This window comes from Acomys russatus, chromosome 25 (genome assembly GCF_903995435.1).
Source record: "Acomys russatus chromosome 25, mAcoRus1.1, whole genome shotgun sequence".
NCBI lineage: Eukaryota > Metazoa > Chordata > Mammalia > Rodentia > Muridae > Acomys > Acomys russatus.
The window spans coordinates 34,239,047-34,261,233 of NC_067161.1; the positions used below are offsets into that span (position 1 = coordinate 34,239,047).

At 42.6% G+C, this 22,187-nt stretch overlaps 1 protein-coding gene across 2 annotated transcripts in view; it reads right to left on the reverse strand.

Annotated features, from left to right (window-relative positions):
• Hspa4 (heat shock protein family A (Hsp70) member 4) overlaps nt 1-22,187 on the reverse strand; it is a 45,886-nt gene that overhangs the window by 18,244 nt on the left and 5,455 nt on the right. For both annotated transcript variants that reach the window (XM_051168251.1, XM_051168250.1), the window contains exons 2-7: nt 14,755-14,812; nt 10,054-10,194; nt 7,839-7,961; nt 6,718-6,817; nt 6,028-6,161; nt 2,474-2,718 (exon numbers count right to left, since the gene is read on the reverse strand). In XM_051168251.1, coding sequence (XP_051024208.1) covers nt 2,474-2,718; nt 6,028-6,161; nt 6,718-6,817; nt 7,839-7,961; nt 10,054-10,194; nt 14,755-14,812 — 801 coding nt within the window. The remainder of the gene's footprint in view (nt 1-2,473; nt 2,719-6,027; nt 6,162-6,717; nt 6,818-7,838; nt 7,962-10,053; nt 10,195-14,754; nt 14,813-22,187) is intronic.

Here is a 22,187-nt window from a genome sequence, read left to right on the forward strand (position 1 = left end):
CATTCCATAATTAGACATTGTCATGAGTGACCACCTTATGAATATATAAAAACGACTGAGCTATACATTTAAAGTACTAAGGTTTTTTTTTAATATGTGCAGTCTGTCTGCCAACAGCTACAAAAAAAGGAAGTGAAAATAATTTATAAATGAACAAATATTAGATATGTAAACTAACCACAAAGTGAGAACAAAATAAGCCAGTAGCAAGGCCCCAGAGGACTCAACAAAGACTGTCACATCCCAGGCAAGGTTTCTCAAGACAAGCAAGGCTGCAAAACATAGTCAACATTGAACTATTACTCAGGAAAGCTTAACTTAAGAACAACTGAATTAAAGTGGAGGGGCTGGAGAGAGGGCTCCATAAAGTGGCTTGCACAGACAAACAGAAGTTAGGGCTACAACACGAGCAAACACACTCCTAGGTACACACCTCAAAGAACTGAAAACAGACACTCAAGTATCTGTTCACAATGTTCATTTCAATACTCAACCAACAAAATATGTATGAATGCACATGAACTGGTAGATAAAGGGTATATGGCACAGCCACACACAACCCAACAATATTTGCCAAAAGAGGCAATGATGCAGTGGTGCACAGTTCCTCATGAATAAGCCTCAAAACCATCATGCACAACGCACAGCCACACATAGATCCATGGTTTCGGGGCCGTGATACGTGCAGAGAACAAAGGGAAGCTGAACCAGAGCCCCACCCCACCCGCTTACAGACCGGGACTTTGCCACGACTATTTTCCACTATTTACAAGCGGTGCTTCCCAACCGGTTGTTTTTAAATGCTTCATTGTGTGGTGTATGAACTTTATTTTTTTAAGATGGGATCTTACATCTCCCAGGCTGGCCTCAACCTCATTTGATGGTGCACATTCAAGCAGTTGCCTAATTTAAAACCTCAAAATTACCACATCTACCCAGAGGATTAAATGAAGTGACAATTCCCGTCCCTGCCCTGTAGAGCAGATTCTTCTGTCTTTGAGTACTGCGCGTCTAGAGAAAATGACAGACTTATGATAGTAATGTCTAATGGAGATCAAGGCACTCAAACTACATAACTAAATGACCTTGAACTTTTTAATTGCCTTTTAGTGAGTGAGTGAGTGAGTGAGTGTGTGTGTGTGTGTGTGTGTGTGTGTGTGTGTGTGTAGGTGTGTTTACATGTGTTGTGGCTCACATGTAGAGGTTCTCTTCTTCTACCTTGTGGATCCTGGGATTGAACTCAGTTCACAAGGCTTGACAGTTATCACCTTTACTTGTCCACGTCAACTTCTGGCCTCCAGGTTACCACCACACCCAGCTTCTATGTAACTCTTATTAACAGCATTTGACTAACAAATTTTTTCTTCTTTTTTTGGTTTTTCGGGACATGGTTTCTCTGTGTAGCCTTGGCTGACCTGGGTGCACTTTGTAGACCAGGCTGGCCTCGAACTCAGCGATCCACCTGCCTCTGCCTCCCAAATGCTGGGATTACAGGCGTGCGCCACTATCGCCCGGCTTTGACAAATTTCTAAAACACACTGGCCCACCCTCAATCTCAAGAGTTCCTGTCTGTCTGCCTGCCTCTCCCTCCCTCCAAACTCAAGACACACAAGACTAAGGAGGAGGCCCACACACAAACAGAAATTTCCAAGCAGGAGAAAAGGGTGAGCTAGGAAAAACTTGGACACTGGTCAGCAATAAATACCATCTCAAATTTTTTAAGGGTCACTCAGGCACACTTTCCCAAACAAGCCATCAGTCTTGCTTGATTTCTACCAACGGACTTCACAGCCAAAAAACATTTCAGTGCCTCATCCAAGCAACACAATCGGGCAACAAAAAACACTGAATGTTTCTGAAATAGCCTTAAATGTCAATTACCCAGAATTCTTGCAGTGCTGTACAAAAAAGGCTCCTGCCCTCAAATGATCCTGAACTACCTAAAAAGAGCAAGTTTTTAATTGGTGCCTAAGTTAAATTCATCCTACTTCAGCATTAAAGCAAGGTTCACTAGTTTTATGACAACCAGTAGTATGTCTCATATATACTGAAGTTAACTTTAGGAACATTTAAGTTACCAGAACAAGGGCTAGAGAGATGGCTCAGCGGACAAGAGCTCTGTCATAAGTTACCAGAACAAATCTTTCAATCTCCATTACTAGAACCACCAGATTCAACCTTTACATAAAAACTGGATCCCTGCTAGGCAGCAGTGGTGGTGCATGCGTTTAATTCCAGCACTCAGGAGGCAGAGCAGGTGGATCACTGTGAGTTCGAGGCCAGCCTGGTCTACAAAGTGAGTCCAGGACAGCCAAGGTTACAAAGAAACCCTGTCTCGAAAAACCAACCAACCAAACAAACAAAAAACCACCTGGGTCCCAAATGGCCTATAATTTTAACATGTTAATCACCATAGTATCAACAATCACTTAAACAAAATGAAGGTTAAGTCTAAAATTAAGAATATGGTTACCTATTCATTGTTCCGGACACATCAATATCATTCATAAAACATTCGATGCTCAAAGGGAGGTCTGAAGCATTCGCACTCATCAATTTCTTGAGTTTCTCGCATTCTTGAGACAGTCGTAATAAAGCACGCACTTTAGATTTTATGTCTAGCTTGTATTTCTTTCCAAATTCTTCACAGAAGTGATTTACCAACACCTCATCAAATTTTCTGCCTCCCAGTGTTGTATCAAAAGCGGTAGCCAAAACCTTCAGGGGGAAAAAGATAATCCAATAGTTAATCAGTTTTATAGTTTACCATGATACGTACTCTATTTTTTATTATTTTTATTTTATTTTCAGTTTTTTGAGACAGAGTTCCTGTGTCGTCCTGGAAATTCACTCTGTAGACCAGGCTGTCCTTGAATTCAGAGTGCTGGGATTAAAGGTGTATGCCACCAACACCTGGCCATGTTTTTTTTTAAAAGGCTTATTTATTTTGTATACAGTGTGCTGCCTGCATGTAGGCCTGTAGGCCAGAAGAGGGCATCAGATCACATTATAGATGGTTGTGAGCCACCATGTGGTTGCTGGGAATTGAACTTAGGACCTCCGGAAGAGCAGTCAGTGTTCTTAACCTCTGAGCCATCTCTCTAGCCCCATACATTTTTTTAAAGGCAAGAAAATATGTTCATCAAGGCCAAAAATAAAGATGAAGGACATAATCCTTGTTAATACTACACTATGAGGCCAGGTGGTGGTGGCGCATGCCTTTAATCCCAGCACTTGGGAGGCAGAGATGGGTGGACCGCTGTGAGTTCAAGGCCAGACTGGTCTACAAAGCGAGTCCAGGACAGCCAGGGCTACACAGAGAAACCCTTTCTTGAAAAACCAAAACCAAAATACACGCACACTATAAAACAGACAATCCTTTTCTCACTGTCCAGGCAACTGCAGTGTTTCTATGTGCCATATAGTTTGGCAAGCTTGCATTGACAGTTTTCCAAATCTTTAAGTATTAATTGGATCTAAAGCAGACCCAGTAAGAGATGACAAAATAAGCAACATTTTTGTGAAGCAACAAAGCCTGTAAATCAAAACCTTTTTTGTTTGTTTGTTTGGTTAGTTGGTTTTTCGAGACAGGGTTTCTCTGTGTAGCCTTGGCTGTCCTGGCCTAGCGTTGTAGACCAGGCTGGCCTCAAACTCACAGTACTACCCAACTCGTAACCTTTTTAATGAACAGTAAATGTTAGTAAGAAGGAAAGTATGGTGGTGCACGCCTTTATTCCCAGGCTCAAGGGGCAGAGTCAGGTAGATCTCTGTGAGTTTGAGGCCAGCCTGGTCTACAGAGAGAGTTCTAGGACAGCCAGGGCTACAGAGAGAAACCCTGTCTTGAGAGAAAAAAATTTAAGAATTTTGTTTGCTTTATTTTGCTTTAGAAACAGGATTTCTCTGCATAGCCCTGGAACTCTCTTTGTAGACCAAGTTGGCCTCAAACTCGGCAGATCTTACTGCCTCTACCTCTCAGTGCTGGGATCAAAGGCGTGGGTCACCACTGACAGGCTCAAGAAATTTTAATGTTAATCAAAAAAAACTGAACATGAATTTAAGTACAACAATTACAATTTTATTTTCTTCAACTACCATGTGAGGTGAGGATGTGGCTCAGCAGTAGAACACTTGCTAAGAAGCATGAGGCCCTAGTTCAACCCTCAGTATCACAGAGCAATAGGAAGAGATAGCCAGGTGTAAAGGTACACATCTGCAATCACAGAACTCCAGTCTAAAGCACAACACTTGCTGAGAGTCTGTGGCTAGGCTAAGCCAAAGTAAAAGCTTGTCTCAAAATCCCTTTCTTAAACTCTTATCAGTGGTTCCGGTGGTCTGGATAGGTATGGCCCCCCGGGGTTATGTGTTTGAATGCTTGGATCATAGGGAGCAGCACTATTAGAAGGCATGGCCTTGTTGGAGGAAGGGGGCAGTCTTTGAGGTCTCTCATATTCAAGCTCTGTCCAATGTCCCCTCCTCCTGCCTGAAGATCAAGATACAGAACTCTCAGATTCCTCCAGCTGCCATGCTTCCTCCCAGGATGATAATGGAATAAACATCTGAAACTGTATGCAAGCCCTAATTAAATGTTTTCCTTTTTAAGAGTTGCCTTGGCATGATGTCTCTCCACAGCAATGACATCTTAACTAAGAAAGAGGTTAATATTTTATATTTTAATACATTTATTCACATATTTATTGGGGATCTCCACATGTATGGAGAAAGTAACTTTCAAAAGTTAGTTCTCTCACCAGGCAGTGGTGGCACGTGCCTTTAATTGCAGCGCTCTGGGAGGCAGAGGCAGGTAGTTCTCTGTGAGTTCGAGGTAAGCCTGGTCTAAAGAGTGATTTGAGGACATCCGGGCAAGGCTGCACAAGGAAATCTTGTCTCAAAAAACCTGAGCTGGGGACTGAACTCAGGTCATCAGCCTTAGTAGCAAGCATGCCTCATCCACTCAGCCATCACCAGTGCTTTTATTCTTGTTTTTCCACTACGCAGTCCTGACTAGCCTAGGAATTGCTTTATAGACCAGACGGGTCTCAATTATGATATATGTCTTTGCTTCCCAAGGGCTAAGATTACAGTCATGAGCCACCATGCCCAGCCTAAAGTACTACCTGAACATTGATAATTATGTCTGACCCACAATTTATATCTACAATCCTTATAAATCTTCATTTGCCCAAGCAATGTTTGGTAATAAAAACAAAAACAAAACAAACAAAAAAACAACAACAACAAAAAAAAAAACTAGACTATAGATAAGAAAGTAAAACAAAACCAAGTCTATCATTCAAAAACAAAGACTAAACAAACAAACAAACAAAAAAAGCAATTTAACAACTAGAACTAAAAAATGCTCTCTAAACTACTGAGTATTTCACATTAGTCCCTCCTATACTGCCCCATGAGGTTCAGGGGCAAATTTAAACCTTAGCACCAAGAACTTTGAAACACAACTCAAGTAACTGAAGCAGGCATGGATTAAGTTGCCGATCCAGACGGACAGCTAGCCTCGGTTCACTGTGCAGCTCCTCAGAGGAGCCAGGCACACGTGCAGTGGCAATCTCTGTCTTTCAACAGTTTCCCAATTCTGAATGTAACAGTGCTTACTCTGGAGCTCAAAGTGTTCTGGAAACCTAAGCTACCACTGTTAGTCTAGTGTCCCTTAGCATCCAAAAGCTCAATCAATATCCTCTTTCTAGAACTCTCCAAATCTCAAGAGTACCTTACACATCCTCTCAGCCTCTCAATTTACCAAGAGAACAGATGAGGAAAATGCTCCAAAGAAGCCTCCCAGGATGCACCACTCCCCACACAGTACAGGGAAAAATATCATGACTAGAGAATCCATGCTCTTTGCTTCACACCCCATCAATTGTGGGTAAAATTTGTTTTGGGCCCACAACCTCCACTCCTCCCATAATATCTGCATCTCAGGTGACCCACAAGTTTCCATTGGTGAAAAAAAAACATCAAAAATTTGTAATAACTGTATTCGTAATTTCAGTCTTCTGGAAAAATACTTACTTTTAGTTTTCCTCTATTAAATGCACATACAGAAACTTGATAGGCAGAATGTCCCATGTCTACAAAAACTACATTTCTTGGTTTTTCTTCTAAGGCAGGAAGATCTTGTTTATAGATTCCATATGCAAGAGCAACTACAAGAGAAAAATTAAGCTTAATATAGCATCTCCTAAATACTAAAATTCATTTAAGCAATAAAAAATTTTATTTTTAATTATTTCCAGCACTCATGAGGCAGAGGCAGGTGGATCACTGTGAGTTCAAGGCCAGCCTGGTCTACAAAGTGAGTCCAGGACAGCCAAGGCTACAAATGGAAACCCTGTCTCGAGGGAAGTAAAAATAAAAATAAAACAAACCGGTTTTGTCCTTTGTTTGTTTGTTTTTTAAATCTCAGCAACATTGGGTACTGCATTGGGGACAGAATGAAACTCAATACTTAACAAATCCAAAAGTAGGCGTTAACAGTAGTCCTCTCATCTGCTGCTGTTTCACCCATTAGTCATCACCCCTCCCCCCACTTATTTTTTAAGTCCTGGCTGTCCTGCAACTCTGTAGATCTGCCTCTGGTGCAGGGATTAAAGGCATTCCATTAAAAAACCAATAAAAATAAATAAAAAAATAAAGGTATTCCATGCCCAGCCTCATTAATACCGCTTAACCACACTTGTTTCATTCAACAGTCCCTCTTACCTGCTGTTGTTTCATTCATTAACCGCAGGCAATTGAGACCAGCAATCTGTGTGGCATCCATCACTGACCGGCGTTCTGCATCAGTGTAGAAACAAGGAACCTACAACAGAAACCACTCTCTTTACAAAAGCCTGCAGAAAGCTGATGCCTACCTGACATCTAGTAACTAGACACTACAGGTTCCTACACCTTCTGTGAAGGAATGAGTGCATCTGTACCTCATTTCCTCCACAAGCTGCTTCATTACCTTTTCCTGTTGTCTGCAGCATCCTTTCACTGCAGGAGAATCATCCCAGCACATCACTCAAACCAAGTGAGGTATTAAGGACTTGGGGAGGGGGGGGGCGCGTTGCAAGGCAGGGTTTCTCTGTGCAGCCTTGGCTGTCCTGGACTCGCTTTGCAGACCAGGCTGGCCTTGAACTCATGCAGATCCACCTGCCTCTGCCTCCCAGAGTAATGGGATTACAGGCATGAGCCACAATGCCCAGCATCTTAAGGACCTTTCCCGCTCCAAGACAGAGTTTCTCTCTGTGTAGCCTTGGCTGTCCTGGACTCACTTTGTAGACCAGGCTGGCCTCAAACTCACAGCGATCCACCTGCCTCTGTCTCCCAAGTTCCAGCAAGGACTTCTAAGCAAGAATTAGGAACCCCCCCCCCCTTTTTTTTTTTAAAGAAGCCTCTGTTGGGTTGGAGAGATGGTTCAGAGGTCAAGAGCATTGGCAGCTCTTCCAAATGTCCTGAGTTCAATTCCCAGCAACCACATAATGCTCACAACCATCTAAATGGAGATCTGGTGCTCTCTTCTGGCATGCAGGTACATGTAGGCAAAACACTGTATACATAAATAAATCTTTAAAACAGCAGCCTCTGTCATGCCGGTCATCATGGCGCACGCCTATAATCACAGCACTCAAAAGGCAGAGGCAGGCAGATTGCTGAGTTCAAGGCCAGCCTGGTCTACAAAGTGAGTCCAGGACAGCCAGGACTACACAGAGAAACCCTGTCTGGGGGGGAAAAAAGGAAAAAAGAAAAAAAAAAAAAGAAGCATCTGCCCCATCACGTGAGGATTGTGGAAGCTCTCCCTGCTTAAAGCAGCTCCCTAAAACCAGAGACAAACTCACCGAAACAACACAGTCTACAACAGGCTTCTTAAGAACACTTTCTGCTGTCTCCTTCAGTTTAGACAAAAGCATGGCAGTCACTTGCTCTGTGGTAAAATTCCGCTCTTCTTCCATATATGTAACCTGCAAAAAGATGAAAGGATCCAATTTTAGTCCACTTCATGTCCTACTCAATGTAACAGTGCCTCAAGAGGGAACTGGCTTAACATACTTTCCAAACATGACAGCAAAAGGCAACCACAACTTTGAGGCAATTACTTGAGCCAACAGCAATTCATCCCACCCTGCCATACAAACTGGTGGTAAAAACTACCTCACCGCCTGCCATACTGTGTACACTATACACTGTGTTTACAATATTCATCTTCACAACCAGAACACAGGTTTTGGGCTCATTATGCCCCAGAAATGCTTATTGGGCTAATGAATGAATGATGATCAAGTCTCAGGAAATGTTTCATGATAAAGCCCTGCCCTGGATAAAGTCCGCTGCCCTTTTAAGAACCAAATGCTCAAGTATTGCCCAGGAAAACCCACCTTCCACCCTTAGCCCCGCCCAGCAGTTAACATCCAGAATCAGTCCTCTACCCTCAACTTGGGAGGAGCTTATCTGAGCAACCATCTCCACACTGTCCTCCAATCCTAAACTCAGTTCACTTGGTCAGTTTACATCATAACAGAGACAGTGGCCGACTGGCCTCACTGAGCTCCTTTGTAACCGCCCCACCTACTGACTTTTTATTTGGCTCTTGGTCAATTCCTACGCCTTTTGTTTACATAGACCGATCCCCTCGGATCGTCTTCCTCCTTTTCCCGCCTTATCTGTAACGAGTCCCCATTTCCTCATAAAACCTTTTTCCCTTTCCCTTTGTGCATTCCAGCCTTATCTAACTGCAGACATTCAAACTCTTAGCCGGGCGTGGTGGCGCACGCCTTTAATCCCAACACTTTAGGCAAAGGCAGTCAGATCCCTGTGAGTTTGAGGCCAGCCTGGTCTATAAAATGACTCCAGGACAGCCAAGGCTACACTGAGAAACCCTGTCTCGAAAAGACAAAAACAGAAACAACAAAGTCTTCTCAGATTGTGTGTTTGTTTGTTTGTAGTACTAGGATTCAATCTGGACCTCAAAAATTGCTCTACTATCAGACCCCTTTGGATCTTTTTTCCCCCTATGACAGGGTTTCTCTGTGTAGTCTTGGCAGTCCTAGACTCTTTATAGACCAGACTGAGCTCAGAATCACAACAATCCGCCTGCCTCTGCCTTCCCATTGCTGGGATTCCAAGTATGTGCCACCACCTCTAGCAAGAATCTCATGATTCTTATTTCTACAACTGTTTTGGTCTCAAATACCACATTCAGCTGAGGATGGCAGCTAACACTCAGGAGGCCAAGGCAGGGTGAGTTCAAGACTACCCTGGGTTACAAAATAAGATCTTGTCTCAAAAAACAAAAACCCAACACATCAAATATCGGCTCTTATACTCATTTGCCTGGATTCCTTTTACTCCACTGTAGGAGATGCAGGTACATTAAACAATCCAAATCACAACCTCTTAGTGTTATGTGATGGGGTCACTATTGCTCCAAAGATTCTTCTGTAATATTCCAAATACAAAGATAAAAATCATTCTTCCCCTAGAACAACATCTCTTTGCAGCTTCAGTCCTACTGACATAACTACAGACATAAACCTGGCTAATAACTTTAAAGTTATTCTCTGGCCTGCTCTTCCACAAGTCTTCTCTAAAATCATCTTGGAATGGTAGCTCTCTGTGAACACCACAAATAGAAGTGATCAAGTTAGCATGACTCCTCAGGCTTCCAATGCAAAGGAATAACACCATCAATAGCTCCCAAACCATCAATCTTTCAAAGACTGCCAGCCTTTATCAGCTGGGGCTGAAGATATATGGCTGAGGGGCTTAAGAACACTGTCTGCTCTTCCAGAGGATGGGAGTTCCATTTCTAGTACCCATTACATAAGGGTTCAAAACTATCTCTTACTCAAGTCCGAGGGAATCCAGCTACCTTCTTCTGAATTCTGAGAGCACCAGGTATACACACAGTGCACAAACATACATGCAGACAAAATACTCATACATATTAGATTTTACAAAAACGTGTAGACAATGTTTCATTACAGATTCAGCAGAACTAGATACACACTGAGCTGATGAAATCCTGCCTCATAACAGTTATCTGCAGAATCTTACCTTTATGCCCGTTAATCCAGTGGGCAACTGCACAACATCATATGCAAGATTAGATTTTTCTGCCTCCACAAATGGATCAGAGAATGCACGTCCATGAAATCTTTTAAAGCCTTGGACTGTGTTCTTGGCATTGGAAATTACCTAGTAGAGAGCACAGCATAGAAAAATCATTCGGTTTTCAATTTTCAATAGCCTAAGGTTAGTTACGATCTTTGTAAGTCACAAATGTTCCTATAGAGCCACGCAGTGGGGTATGACAAGTGGGGAGGTAAGAGTAGAAAGATCACTGAGAAGTTGCAAGCCAACCAGGGCTACATAATGAGGAAGAGGAAGAAGCAGCAGGAGAAATTAGAAAGAAAAAGAATTACAAAGAGGAGAAAGAAGAATCAGAGGGCTGGAGAGATGACTCAGAGTTTAAGAGCACTGGTTGTTCTTCCAGAGGTCCTGAGTTCAATTCCAAGCAACCACATGGTAGCTCACAACCATCTACGAGATCTGGTGCCCTCTTCAGCAGGCAGGCATATATGCAGGAAGCACATTGTATTCATAATAAATAATCTTAAAAAAAAAAAAAAAAAGAATCAGAATCAGAATCAGAAGAAAGGAAAGGAAAGGAAGGAAAAAGAGAAGAGGAGAAAAGAAAAACACCCAACAGGCAGGTGCCTGGCATACTCCCATTCTCATGAGTACTTTCTCTTTCTTAATAAACCTAGTCCTTTACCATGTGTCCCTGGGGAACTCTTTGCTATGAGACAAAAGAACCTGGCTAATTCACTAAACCATCTATATATCTTTCTGTAACAATCTTAAAGTGCTTGTGCACCACCCCCCAAAAAGGTTTAATTAATAAGAGATGAGGAAAACATATTCTTCCAAGCTTCAATTTTCTTTACACATTCAACCTTTTTGTTTGTTTTAGGGTGTTTTTGTTTTTGTTTTTTGAGACACGTTTTCTCTGTGTTAGCCTTGACTGTCCTGGACTTGCTCTGGAGGACCAAGGTGGCGATCCACATGCTTCTGCCTCCCGAGTCATTCAACCTTTTAAATGAAGTAACATGAGAACAAGGGGTTTCCGTGGGTCTCAGTGGCAGGGCTGACAACCATCTAGTATGGTTTTCCTCTCCATCAGTCTGCACTTACTTAAAATATTTCCTGTTCCTAAACTTTTAATATTTACAGAAAATGAATATTAACTTATAAACTACTAATTTATGCTTCAAACTTTCCAGGAACAAATACTTAACTCATAAATTCTCATTAAACAGACAGCATAGGCTGGAGATATAGGAAGTCAAATACCTAGCACGCACACCACTCTGGATTCAATCTCTAGAGCACACACACACACACAGCCCATGAAGAAAAATTACCACAAAGTACATGTGCAAAACAAAGGCTATTTTATTGGGGGTGGGGAGTGGGGGGGGGGGTTCCAACTATTCTTAACAGGGAAGTGAAATAAACTATGTTATGCCAAAATACTGAAATACTATAAAGGTTAATACTTTGTAAGTGTCTATATAGTATGATCTCAACTACAGGGAAAACCACTTTTAGATGCTTACAAGGATAAGGAACAAAAGAGGGCTGGAGAGGTGGCTAGGTGGTTAAGAGCAAGTACTGCTCTTCCAGAGAACCTGAATTAAATTGCCAGCACACAGATCAGTTGCCTATAACCACCTGTCACTCCAACTCCAGGGGACCCAATACCTCTGACCTCTGTGGGCGCACACACACACACACACACACACAGAGAGAGAGAGAGAGAGAGAGAGAGAGAGAGAGAGAGAGAAATAAATCTCAAAAAGTAACGTGAGGTGCCAGACATGGTAGCACACGCCTTTAATCCCAGCACTCAGGAGGCAGAGGCAGGCGGATTGCTGTGAGTTTGAGGCCAGCCTGGTCTACAAAGTGAGTCCAGGATGGCCAAGGCTACACAGAGAAACCCTGTCTCGAAAAACCAAAAAAAGAAAGAAAGAAAGAAAAGAAAAACCGAAGGGGAGTGGGGGAAGGTAAGTGAGGCTAAGGAAGAATAGGCACACAACATGCACACGGTCTTGGGCTTAATAAAAAAATAGTAATAATAATAAAAGTAACAGTCATTTCTCTCCATAATGGTTGAACAAGTGACTTTTAGAATCTCTATACTTTTCTAGATACATTTCCTAATTTCTCTAGAATAGACCCTAACTAATGGGAACAGTGGTGGACATTTTAAGTTCCAGGATGAATGTGTGCTCTTCTTACTCACAGCACGAGAGATGCAAGCAGCCTGCACAGACAGAAAAGGCTCTCTACACAATTCCTTTCCATCTAAGCCAAACCAGTGAGGCCTCCAAAGTCAGGCCTGGCCTGAAACAGAAACTCAGTATATCAGTCAATTCTTGAGCACAGAATTAGGTAGCCAGCGTAATACACTAACTGTTCAGTAGGGAAGGCAATTTCAAACAAATCCGTTGACAAAATTTATAGAACAACCATTTGAGAGTAAACATAAATTTATTATCAACTGCCCCCCAAATTATTCAGAATTCTCTACAAATAAGACTGAAACAAGCAAGATACGGTGGCAACAAACTTTAATCCCAGCACTTGGGAGGCAGAGGCAGGTGGAGCTCTATGAGTTCCAGGCCAGCCTCATCTATCTACACAGAAATACCCTGTTTTGGGGGGAAAAAAAAGAAAGAAAGAAACAAAGAAAGAAAAGGAGAAAAATACTGAAACACTCAAATAAAAACCAACTAACAGCCAGGCATGGTGGCGCACACCTTTAATCCCAGCCCTTGGGAGGCAGGGGCAGGCGGATCGCTGTGAGTTTACGGCCAGCTTGGTCTATAGAGTGAGTTTCAGGACAGCCAAAGATACACAAAGAAACCCTGTCTCGAAATACCAAAGGGGGAAAAAAACGAAGCACCATTTTTCTTTGAGGCAGGTCTCTACTCGTTTGTCCCAGGCTAGCCTTAAACTTGCTATGTAGCCAATGATAAGCCAGAAGTAGTAATCCTCCTGATTCCATGTACTGGCTGATTTTATGTCAACTTGACACAAACTAGTCATCCAAGAGGAAGGACCAGCAATTGAGAAAATGCATCGTAAGATTCAGCTGTAGGGCTGGAGAGATAGCTCAGCAGTTAAGAGCACTGGTTGCTCTTCCAGAGGACCTGAGTTCAAGTCCCAGCACCTACATGGCAGCTCACAACTGTTAACTCCAGCTCCAGGGGATCCAACATCCTCTCACAGACAAACATGCAGGCAAAACACCAATACAAATAAAATTTTCTTAAATTAGTAATCAATAGGGGAGGACCCAGCTATTGTGTGTGGTGCCACCCCTGGCTGGTAGTCCTGAGTTCTATAGGAAAGCAGGCTGAGCAAGCCAGTAAGCCATCATTCCTCCATGGCCTCTTCATCAGCTCCTGCTTTGAGGTTCCTGCCCTGCTTAAGTTCCTCTGACTTTCTTTGATGATAAACAGAAATGTCGAAGCATAAGCCAAATAAACCATTTCCTCTCCAACTTACTTGGTTTTTCCTTTGTTTGTTTTTTCAAGACTGGGTTTCTCTGTGTATCCCTGGCTATCCTGGAACTCTCTTTGTAGACCTGCCTGTCTCTGCCTCCCCAGCGCTAAGATTAAAGGCATGTGTCATCAAGCCTGGGTCCAACCTACTTTTTGGTCATGGTGCCTTGTTGCAGCAATAGATACCCTAAAACACCCCACCACCCAAGCGCTGGGATTATAAAACAAACCACCCAGGCCTCATGCATCCATCCATCCACAGGCAAAAAACTGCTCTCTGATTTTTGTGTGCACATAAAGTCAATGTCAGGTTCCTTCCACTGCTGCATCCCACCTCATTTTCTGAGAAGAGCACTTTACCCACCGAGCCATCTCCCAAGCCCCAGCAGCACCATCTAGGCTCATTTTAGGTCCTACCTGGTCAAAAAAGCTACTCACACATTTGTTGCTCTAGATTGTACTGGAACAAAGTCAAACATGGAACACCTTAACTCTATAGATACCTCAGACATTCAGGGTAACAGGTTCTTTGAGCTTTTGTTGCTCTGGTTACTCAGAAACAAACAAACATATCAAGACCCGGCTGACAAAGCACATGGCAAGTCTTTACTAAGCCTTTTCGGGACTGTGTCTTTTCTTGTGGAGCCTGATTACAATAACCTTAGATACAAGAAAGATTAAAGACCCAGCAGAAAAGACTTCAAAGAGCATTTAAAATACAAAAAATTAACAACCCTTTGCTTTTATTTTGTTTGGTTTGGTTTGGTTTTTCAAGACAAGGTTTCTCTGTAATATCCCTGGCTATCCTGGAACTCTCTTTGTAGACCAGGCTGGCCTTGAACTCAGAGAGACCCACCTGCCTCTGCTTCCAGAGTGCTGGGATTGCTCAACCAACCCTTTGCTTTTAAAAGACCTATGCAGACTGAGTGCGCTGGCATATAGCACATGGGACGCTGAAGCAGGAAGATCTTGAATTGAAGGTCAGCCTAAGCTACAAATTGAGTTGTAGGGCAACCTGGAGCATAAAGAAAAATATCCAGGCAACAACATACAGTAGCAATTTGCATTATATATTGTATGCTGCTGTCATTTCCTACAAGTACATAAGAAAGAGGGCTTTGGTGCTGACTAAAGAGAACAATCAAAAATAAGTCATTTCAGGAGGGAAGACAGTCGGGCATTGTACCTGGCTCTTAGCTGCTGCTCCGATCGAACGATTCTTAGGACCAAAAGAAACACAAGCCCTAGAAGAAAAAAACAAACATTTAGAAACCAGACCTTACTATGATACATATGAAAAATTTCCAACTATCACCTAAAAACCACGTGTTTTTTGAAATTTCTTAAATTAAAATATTATCATTTCCCTCCTCCTTCCAACGCTTCCCATGCCCTTCCCACTCCCCTTAAATTTGTGGCCTCTTTTTAATTATTAAACACATACACACAATATATAAATACAACCTGACGAATCCAGGGAGTGCTGCTTGTCTATGGTTTGAGGTGTAAGCCATGTATTTTACCAGCATTATGACATTTCTACAACCTCTACATTCCTACTGTGTAAAGTTGTCATGACATACACAGCCTTAGGATGAGTCCTGTCATTTAAAAGCTACAGCACAGGTCTTATGTGATGGCTACTTGTTTAAAATACTGAGGAGAGGGGTCCTGGGGTCCTCCTCAAACTAAGGCACCACCCAAGGAGAATATAGGCAGTAAGCTTCGAATCCCTACCAAGACCTAGCTGACGAACATGATATTCTCCACTGTTGAGTGGAGTGAGATCTGACTCTCACACGAACTCTGGTGCCCCTTTTCTGACCACGTCCCTTTGAGGGGGAGGCCTGGCGGCACTCAGAGGAAGAATAGCAAGTTACCAAGAAGAGACTCGATATTCTAAGAGCATATATAGGGGGAGGAGGTCTCCCTCAGTCACAGACATAGGGGAGGGGAGAAGGGGGGAAGTGGGAAGGAGGGAAGAATGGGAGGAAACAGGGGAAAGGCTAATAATTGAGATGTAATATGAATAAATTAATTTTAAAATGTAAAATAAATAAATAAATATATATGTAATAAAATAAAATACTGAGGAGAGGTGGACAGGATAAGAACTACCATCCTAGCCAGGCATGGTGGCGCATGCCTGTAATGTATCCCAGCACTCAGGCGGATAGCTGTGAGTTTGGGGCTAGCCGGGTCTACAAATCAAGTCCAGGAAAGACCAGACTACACAGAGAAACCCTGTGGGGGGAGGGGGGGTAGCTGGGTGGTAGCAGCACACCGCTTTAGCTTGGGAGGCAGAGGCAGATAGATCTCTGAGTTCAAAGCTAGCCTGATCTACAGAGGAAGTTCCAGGACAGGGCTAAACAGAGAAAACCAATAAGAACTACCACCCTAACCTTCCATATCGCATATTCAAATTCCAATACAAAGCAACACATTCCCATATCAGACCAGTCTTGTTTTTTTTAAACACAGCTCAGCTTCAAAATTAACAGTCTATAAGAACAACTGGGGTTCAGTGGTTAAAAGCGTTTGATTACGTTCCCAGCATCCACATTGGAGTTCACCATCAACCATCTTTGTTTGGTGGGGGAGGGGGTTTGAGATCGCTTCACTGTGTAGTCCTGGCTATCCTGGAACTCACTCTGTAGACCAAGTTGGCCTCGAACTCAGAGGTCTGCCAGACTTTGCCTCCCACGTGCTGGGATGAAAGGTGTACACCACCACCACCCAGTCCGTCATCCATCTTCCACATAGGGAAACACTCACACATATAAAACAATAGTAAATAACTCTTACCCTATTTGTCTGGGCAAAGAGTAATTTATTTAGAACTAGCTTCCAGTCTCAACAGTATACTGCCAAGAAACCTCATTCCCACCTCCTGAATGCTTTTCCAAGTGAATGTACATATACTGGATTGAGCTATTTTTTTAAAGCATATCTTTACTATTACTTATGCATACCCATATATGTCTGCAGATGATTAAGGAAGACAGAAGGACGTCAGATCCTCTGGAGCTGGAGTTGTGAGCTGCTTGCAAGGTGTGAATGCTGGGTATTGAATTCACACCCTCTGAAGACTGGCATGTGCTCCTAACCACTGATACACCACTCTAACTCCCTTTGCTGCTGCTTTTAAAAAGCAAAATCAGAAACCTGCTTGTAGATTTTAAACAAAACCCTCTGTGTTTAAAAGTAGGCTAGGGAGTTAGTTAATGCTTTTGTTGTCTAGACTTCTATTTTGCAAGCTAACACCCCTAGACCCAGGTCATACTCTCCTTATGCTTATGTCACTTCCCTTTGCAGTAACTGGCTTTCTCTTCTTTCCCCCTTTGCTAAGAGTGACTTTATTGGTTGCTAACTTCCTGAATTGTCCCATTTACCCTCAGAAGCATCCTGTCTTACCCCATTTATCAGAGAGGAAATGAGTGGGAAATGGCCATTAGTGTTAGAAAGCTGATTCATCTAGGGTCTGAAAGTGACAGACTTGGAACTCTAAATCCTCTCTCTGTGCTTCACACTCCAGCTCTGCCCTTCTCTAATCCTCAATACAGACCTACATCTTCCAATTCAACAAAACTAAGAGCCCTGGAGCAGCCATCAAGCATGTCAACCCGAGTTTAATCTCCAGGCCCCACAAGGCGGAAGAGAACTGAATGCTACAAGCTGTTTTCTGACTCCTGCATGGACACCATGGCATCTGTTCACTCTCAACAGCACTCACACAAATAAACAGACATTAAAATATTTAAGTCATGGGCTGGAGAGATGGCTCAGAGGCCTGTTCTTCCAAAGATCCTGAGCTCAACTCTCAGCAACCACATGGTGGTGGCTCACGACCATTTATGAGATCTGGTGTCCTCTTCTGGTGTGTACATGCAGGCAGAACACTATATATATAATAAATAAATAAATCTTTAAATATATCTATTAAGTCATACTGGGGGCAGGGAGCCCACTGGAGAGAAATAAGGTCTTTCCGGGCTTCAGAGGCTAGGAACCTTTAAGCCCACCTTCCAGAGGTGCTGTACTACCCTATGGCAGATAGAACACATCCTGCAAGCTCATGAACTTTTCTCTGAATCCTGAGCTTTTTGTTTGGGCCTAGATAAAAGGTAGTTCCTTTTTTAAATTAAAGTGCCAAGCTTTAAAAATAAAAGTGAAAATCACAAATCTCCTAAACATGACTTAAATGTGCTATCACAGGCCACACGCTGCCCTTTAAAAGATAGTTCAAGCAATCTTACCCCACTAATCTCACTCCAAAAAAAGTGGCCTCGCCTAACCCTTGGCAAACTTCCATCTTTCTACAATCACCAGATCTGACTTCTGAGCAATGTAAAACCATAATCCCAGTGCTGTTCATCTTCCATGTTTTCTGTAGCCCTTTGTTCAAACTCTAACCTCAAAAGTGTTACCTCATAGGAGTGGGAGAAGGCAGTGTGACCAAAGTATCTTATATACCCCCATCAAGCGGGCAAAGAATAAATTAGCTGAAGGTGCAGCACAGTGGTAGACTTGACCAAAATACCTGAGGTTACATGACATCCTAGTTTCAAGTTATGGTGGGAGGGGGAAGGACCAGCAGCCATGTGCACGGGCAATGCTTTAAGCATACACTGCAGTCATTAGTCTCAGTGGGTTATGAGGGTGAGAGATAAAGGCAGGATGAGAGAATGTGGGAATACATGCTCAGGAAGAGTTAGGGGGAAGAGACGGCAATTACATTTTAAAACCATTATACATAATAAAAAAGAAAACAAACAAAAAGCCATTGTATACATAAAATCTTCAAGGAATAGTTTTCTAAAGATTAAGCTCATTTTTGTTATGACTACATCTAAAAAAGGACACTGTTCCTACTGAACAGCTCATTTGTTTTGTTTTCAAGATAAGGCTTCTTTGTGTAGTCCTGGTTGTCCCAGAACTCATTCTATAGACCAACCTGGTCTCTAAACTAAGATATCCACCTGCCTCTGCCGGGATTAAAGGTCTGCACTGCTACCATCTGGCGTAATTTTTATTCTACTCAGTAGCTTGTTACCCTCAAGACAAAACCAAATGCCAACAAACATATCCCATACTCCTGCGTGTGGAACCTAAGGCCTCTGTTATTCCAAGCCAACCCCAACTGCATACACCAAAAAAGATTGGATAACTCAAGCTCTAAAAGGCATTCTTCTCTCTAACCTCCATCCCCACCCTGACAGGCTGACAGTGCGGCCTCCATTTGAATTGTATTTAAATTTAAATAGTACTTAAAACTCATTTCTTCGACTGCATCACCAGTACTTCAAAAATTCAATGTGTGGCCTGTGACTGCTGCTCTAGACAATCTGATACAGAACACTTTACCACATATATTTAATTAATGTTATTGATTTATTTATATGAATGTTTTGCTTGGTGCTCTCAGAAGCCAGCAGTGGAACCCTGGAAAATTTGTTCTACATGAGGTTAATGTTTCTTTTAAAGTCTCTATCTACTTTAATAATGCTGAGGTTTCACATAGGCCTTTGAGAGAGCAAAAAGGAATGTCCTTCAGAGGATGAAAGGTCAGCTGGTAGATGTGCTTGATACCAAATAGAATTCAAGCCCTGGGACCCACACAGTAGGAGAGAATTGATCCCACAAGTCTGACGGCCACAGGCCCGCGATAGTGCGTGTGCATGTACACACACACACACACACACACACACACACACACAATGTAAGTAAGTGCAAGTTTTAAGTTGTTTTGAGGGGTTGGTTGCTATTTGGGTTTGTTTGGTGTTTTTGGTTTTGCTTTGTTTTGTTTTTAGTTTGTTCTTGGCTTTTGTTTTGAAACAGACCTCACTATGAAGTTCCTGTAACTAAATCAACCAAGCTAGCCTCAAATTCCCAAGTGCTAGGACTAAAGGTGTATGCCACCAGGCCTTATTAATTCAACTTTTTTGGATTTGTTTTTCCCGAGACAAGGTTCCTCTTGTAGTCCTGGCAGTCATGGACTCACCTACCTCTGCCATCCAAGTGCTGCCACCACACCTGGCTTCTTTTTTGGTTTTCTGAGATAGTTTCTATATGCAGACTTGGCTGTCACTCAGTATATACCAGGGTGGCCTGGAACTCACTACCTCTCTCTCCCAAGCATTGGAATTAAGCACTGCCCAGCACAGTTTTTTTGTTTTGTTTTGGTTTTGGTTTTTTTGTTTTTGTTTTTTGAGACAGGGTCTCTCTGTGTAGCCTTGGCTGTCCTGGACTCACTTTGTAGACCAGGCTGGCCTCGAACTCACAGAGATCCGCCCACCTCTGCCTCCCGAGTGCCGGGAATTAAAGGTGTGCGCCACCACACCCGGCTCAGTTTTTTAATTTTTAAGAATGTCTTTTAGGCTGGACAAGGTGGCTCACACCTATAATCCCAGCACTCAGGGAGGCAGAGGCAGGCAGATCTCTGAGTTCAAGGCCAGCCTGGTTTACAAGGCAAGTTCAGGACAGCCAAGGCTACACAGAGAAACCCTGTCAGGGGTGGGGATGGAGGTTAGAGAGAAGAATGCCTTTAGAGCCTGAGTTATCCAATCTTCTTTTTCGGTGCATGCAGAAAGACAGTATGAACAGTCCTCACCTTCTTAAAAAGCATGTCATTAATGAAAGATTCCTCTTGGCCACAATACAATAATTAACCCCTAAGTCTGAACTCCTGCCTAAGGATCTTAAACATCCTTTGCTGTTATCACACAGTACTAATACAAACTCTGTTTTAGAAGTTCTGTACCAACACCACCTATTGAGAGCTGCAGCATTTCCACTCTATCAACATGGTGGGTGATTTGAACGAGGAAGGGCAAGCTGCTGGGGCTCTACAGCCAAATGCTATGGGCTTCCTTATAGCTGAGCAACTCCTGCTACTTATCTGAAATGCAGTTTATTCATCTGACACAGGGGAGATTACAGCATATATCTCATTGCATTGCTAAAGACGAATTTGATTATCCACTTCTAAAGGGCTCGTGTCGTCTATTACAACTTTTAAAAAGCCATACAGACTAGGTTTCATACAAAAATGTCATATTGTTTACTCTGAAAATTGACTTTCCATGCTGTCCACTAAAATTTAGATGCCTTTCTTTAAAGTTATTTATATTTGATCATCGTAATTTTCTATATATGAAAAACTCATCTAAGTGCTTTTGACAGCAACCCCATAATCCAAAATCAGGGCTGTTAGGCTACATACCACAAGCAACTGTGCCGTTATTTTACGTGCAACTGTGTTTTATGTGCAATCCACTACACCAAGTCAATCCTGCACAAACCCCTAGGAAGACTCACAATCACAGCCTGAGAGTGTTTTTCTGCCATTCCAAATTACAAACTGCCACTATAGAAAACTAATTCACACTTAAGCTCTAAATTGCAAATCCTATACAAACAATATCCCTTTTCTCAGGTAGAGAACACTTGCTCTAGCTTTTCTAGATGACACACTACTCCCCAAATATTTATGCATTTCAACAGGTTAAAGTGAATAACTACAGCAGCATGGGATCCTTAAACACAGGGTCACAGTATTGAGTGCGTAGAGAACTTAGTAGCACATTAAAGAAAATGTTACTCTAACTCACTTTCTTCAACAACTAGTCTCTTCAACTTGCCTGGTAATGGATACTCCTTAAAGAGTACTCTCTAGTTACTGGCTAAGCCTAAACTAGAAAACAACACAGTTATTGTCAAACAAACCAAGCAACTAAGACTCTAAGATCTGCAGTTCCTGAACTGGACAAGGCGGCATTACCCCTTTAATCCCAGCACTCAGGAAGCAGAGGCAGGTGGATCGCTGTGAATTTGAGAACACTCTCAATGATCTAATGAGTTCCAAGACAGCCAGAGCTATGTAGAGGGACCCTGTCTCAAAAACAAGGCAAGATCTGTACCTCCTAAATTAAAGATAGCTCAGTCAAATGTAGGACTGCACTCCCACAGACTGTTCTCCAAGCTCCAAAGTGCACATATACACAGACAAACACATAAAGTTACATAAATAAATTAAGGGGGGGGGGGCTGGAGAGATGGCACTGGCTGCTCTTCCAAGGGTCCTAAGTTCAAATCCCAGCAACCACATGGTGACTCACAATCTTCTGAAATCTGGTATGCAGGTGTACATACAGGCAGAACACTGCATACATAATAAATCTTTTTGAAAAATTAAGGGGGAGGGGGGCTGGAGAGATGGCTCAGCTATTAAGAGCACTGGGCTGCTCTTCCAGAGGACCTGAGTTCAACTCCCAGCAACCACATGGTGGTTCACAGCCATCAGTAATGTAATCTGATGCCCTCTTCTGGTGTGCATGAAAACAGAGCATAAAATAAATAAATAAATCTTTTTTTAAAAATTAAGGGGGAGGGGTGAACAGATGGCTCTGAATCGAAAGCACCTGCTGCTCTTGAAGAGGACACAGGTTTGGTTCCCAGCACCCACATAGCAGCTCAGAACCCTTTATAACTCCAGATCCAGGCTCAGGCAATCAGAAATCCACTCTGGCTCCAAGAGCACTACACGAACATGGTACATGGACATACATAAGGCCAAACAACCATAGACACTAAAGACAGATTTTTTTTTTTTTAAAGATT